The sequence below is a fragment of the Salvelinus sp. IW2-2015 genome, linkage group LG4p, assembly GCF_002910315.2.
Source record: "Salvelinus sp. IW2-2015 linkage group LG4p, ASM291031v2, whole genome shotgun sequence".
In the NCBI taxonomy this organism is placed as follows: domain Eukaryota; kingdom Metazoa; phylum Chordata; class Actinopteri; order Salmoniformes; family Salmonidae; genus Salvelinus; species Salvelinus sp. IW2-2015.
The window spans coordinates 4,975,693-4,979,503 of record NC_036841.1 but is presented as its reverse complement, the minus strand read 5'-3'; the positions used below and the strand labels follow the sequence as shown (position 1 = coordinate 4,979,503).

The following is a 3,811-nucleotide window of genomic DNA, read 5'->3' as shown; positions in this document are numbered from 1 at the left end:
GTGTTCTGTGTCATGTGTCATGTCTGGAGTGAGTGGTGTGTGTGTGTGTGTGTGTTTTGTGTGTGTCTGCGAGTGAGTGTGTGTGTGTGTGGTGTGTGTTGTGGTGTGGTGTGTGTGTGTGGTGTGTGTGTGTGTCTGCGAGTAAGTGTGTGTGTGTTTGTGTTTGTTGGTCTGCGGTAAGTGTGTTGTGTGTGTGTGTTTGTGTGTCTGCGAGTGAGTGTGTGTGTTGTGTGTCTGCGAGTGAGTTGTGTGTGTTTGTGTGTCTGCGAGTGAGTGTGTGTGTTTGTGTGTCTGCGAGTGAGTGTGTGTGTCTGTCTGTCTGCGAGTGAGTGTCTGTCTGTCTGTCTGCGATGTCTGTCTGTCTGTCTGCGGTATCTGTCTTGTCGCGAGTGTCTGTCTGTCTGTCTGCGAGTGTCTGTTGTTTCTGTCCTGTCTGCGAGTGTCTGTCTGTCTGTCTGCGAGTGTCTGTCTGTCTGTCTGTCTGCGAGTGTCTGTCTGTCTGTCTGTCTGCGAGTGTCTGTCTGTCTGTCTGCGAGTGTCTGTCTGTCTGTCCTGCGAGTGTCTGTCTGTCTGTCTGCGAGTGTCTGTCTGTCTGTCTGCGAGTGTCTGTCTGTCTGTCTGCGAGTGTCTGTCTGTCTGTCTGCGATGTCCTGTCTGTCTGTCTGCGAGTGTCTGTCTGTCTGTACGGGTTGTGCCCTCTGTCTGGCCCATTGTGCCCTCTGTCTGGCCCATTGTGCCCTCTGTCTGGCCCATTGTGCCCTCTGTCTGGCCCATTGTGCCCTCTCACAGGACCAAGTCACACTAAACCCAGCGCCGATGCCCGCTGCCGGCCCGTCACACCAACTTGACTTCATCGCTCTGATGAAGACACTAGAAAGGACTATTAGAACTCATTTGAGAAAATATCCTACCCGCTCAGCCCTGAGCACTGGGAGAATGTCTACCTCCCAAATGGCACCCTATTCCCTATAGTGCACTACTGTTGACYATAGGACGCAGGTCAAAAGTAGTACACTAAGTAGGGAATAGGGTGCCATTTGGGAAGCTGCCAATTTAGCGTAGAATAGAGGAGACAGAAGAACAGGCACACGGGAGGAGAAGGGGATTTGCCCCAACGGCACTTCAGGAGATAATTACTGATGTATGTTTATGATTATGCAGCTAATGCAACAACGCACACTTATAACAGAGGATAAGTTAAATGTGTGGCCATCCGTGTACACYCTGCCCTCCAGAGTCGCCCTCCTCTTCCCTCTGCCATCTCCAGCCTCCGCAGCCTGTCACATATCAAACTGAAGTGCTTGGTGCTCTTTGTACTTGTTACTGAGTTAGGAGGAGTTGAGGCTGGCTAATCGGCTTCATTTGAATGAGTTGAGTGGAGTTGGTTGAGCTGTTAGCGTTGTCATGCTGCCTTGTCCAGAGGAGGCAGACACAGAGACACACAGTGACAAAGACTTGATGGAAAGCGCCGTACAGACGGAACGGATGAAAAGCTGATAGTTTGTGTGATAAGAGATCTGAGGCACGACTCAGGTGGACTGATGTCGGATCTCCACTGAGGGTTTTAAGAGGGAACAGGGAAGTAATGGAGGAGGACTGAAACGGTCCTCCTCTCAGCATGTCACCAATAAGAGGGTGAAGACAATCTCCCACAGAGAATAATCAGTAGGAATCAGCTCTGGCACCGGGCTAATGGCGCTTGGTGCACACACACGTACAAATAGTACATATACACACACACAGTGTATACCACTTACATCCAGCCAGGAGGTATTGGTAACACTGCACCAGGTCAGAGGCCAGCACCAGAGGGTGGTTGGAGAGAAAGGGAGGCTGCAGCTCATTCCAAGTAGAGTCCTGTAACAACCAAACACAACACAGGAGAGAAACACACAGTCAATTACAGAGAACATCTCAGGATCTCTCCAATGGCCCCCTATTCCCAATGTAGTGCACTACTGTATAAATCACATACAGTAATATATTGTGCAGTTATACAGTAATGTATGTAAATCTTCATAACATGAACCACAGCTTAGCAGAGGGGGGGGGGGGGTGTGTGTGTGTGTGTGTGTGTGTGTGTGTTGTGTGTTGTGTGTGTGTGTGTGTGTGTGTGTGTGTGTGTGTTAGGAAGGGTCAGTTACCTGGCCAGGCTCCAGCAGGCCCGTGGACATGTGTTGAGCTCCAGGGGTGTGTCATCGCTGATCTTCTGKGCTGTGCTGATTGGCCGAGGCTCCAGGACATGCTCCACTAGGGTACCATAGCAACTGAGGATATAGAGGGACTCCACCACTGACCGGCTGGACTGGTCTGAGGAACAGGGGAGGTCAACAGGTCAACGTTACAAAGTAAGAGGAGCATGTTGTTGTGACATTGCTAAGTGTTTTGTCTACTTCGCCCAGCATCTCCCTGAGTGGGTTTGTACTTCCTTGACCTTAMTGTTGGGTCTACACAGGGGGCTAAGAGGGGTCAACACACAGATCCAAGTCAAATGGTATTTACGATTCTCACACAGATTTTAAACTTCTACATTTTGCCAAATTAAAACGAAATGAAAGTGTTTTAGCATGATGGTGGTTTTGGGGGTAACAGCTAGGATACTAATGCACTAGTGGGATATCTAATGATAAACATAATGGTACCAAAGCCAAAGCAACCCCTCCTTACCTTTCTCTCTCTTCATGTTGGGGTTGGTCATGTACCAGGAGCGTGAGGCAGCAAAGACAGCAGCCACACAGAACTCTCCTCCACAAGACTTACTGGGGGAGATCTGGGGGGGAGGCTTGGCTTTGCTGCAGGAGAAAGAGCGAAAGAGAGAGGGGGTGAGTGGGTAGGAGAACACAGCCGAGGGGACACAGGGTACTCCTCTTGGAGAAAATAAAGGCTGGCGGTTTGAGTTGTTAGATGAACTAAAGCTGCAGTTAAAGAATGAGAGAATGATGCCCAATCTGGTTTGAGATATTCAAGTTCAAACACTGCCACATCTGTGAACAAAGAACAAGCCAAGCTTTTAATACAATTACACTTCATGCGATTTAACAAAATAAAGAGATGAGCATGACTTAAAATGAAGTGCATTGGTAGCAAAAGAAAAAATAGAAGACAGAAATCTTTTTTGCTCTGAATTGTCTCCAATTTCACTGTGCCGGTGTTTGGACAAATGATTTATGTATTGGTCTCTACCATTCAGCCAATTAAAAACAGCATTAGACATAATACAGGATATTTTCTCCCGTAACGTGTGTCTCTGTCTGCCTATTCCCATGCCAGTAGATCAGCTCTGTAGAGGATGTCTATGGTATTTTAAAGCCTGTGCTGCTGGTTGATGACGTCCTTCCTTTTGTCATGAAGCATGTCATGTACACTGAAACCACCACAGGCTGGCCTGACCATTGACTGTACTAAGGACTGAGTTTGTCCACACAGGCCAATACCCACATGCTGGAAAACACACACATGAATAGAAATGAGTTTCAGCGAATACCCGAGGATGCCATAATGGTTATCACTTGCTTGAACATGAGTCTCGAATGCTGCTAGTCTTCCAGCTGCTTCCCCTAGTCTCACTTTGAGTTAGCAGTTTGAGAGAATTTACTGGGAGTTATTGGATTATTCAGACATGTCAGGACCGTTTGGATGAAAGCCAACACAGGAAAGGAAAGGTTCAGTATGGTGATAGGGCTGCATATGCTTGTGATGGGAGAACAGTAGCGGAGCGGCCTGGTATTATTGTCCAGCTCTATAACCAAGGTGGACAGTAAAACCCCCGGCCTGGTATTATTGTCCAGCTCTATAACCAAGGTGGACAGTA

General features: G+C 48.1%; 1 protein-coding gene across 1 annotated transcript in view; it reads right to left on the bottom strand.

The window, feature by feature from the left end:
* Positions 1-3,811, bottom strand: part of LOC111956788 (BCAS3 microtubule associated cell migration factor-like) — a 401,535-nt gene that overhangs the window by 252,006 nt on the left and 145,718 nt on the right. Inside the window, 3 exon segments of the mRNA XM_070436727.1 lie at positions 1,758-1,853; positions 2,140-2,310; positions 2,668-2,792. Coding sequence (XP_070292828.1) covers positions 1,758-1,853; positions 2,140-2,310; positions 2,668-2,792 — 392 coding nt within the window.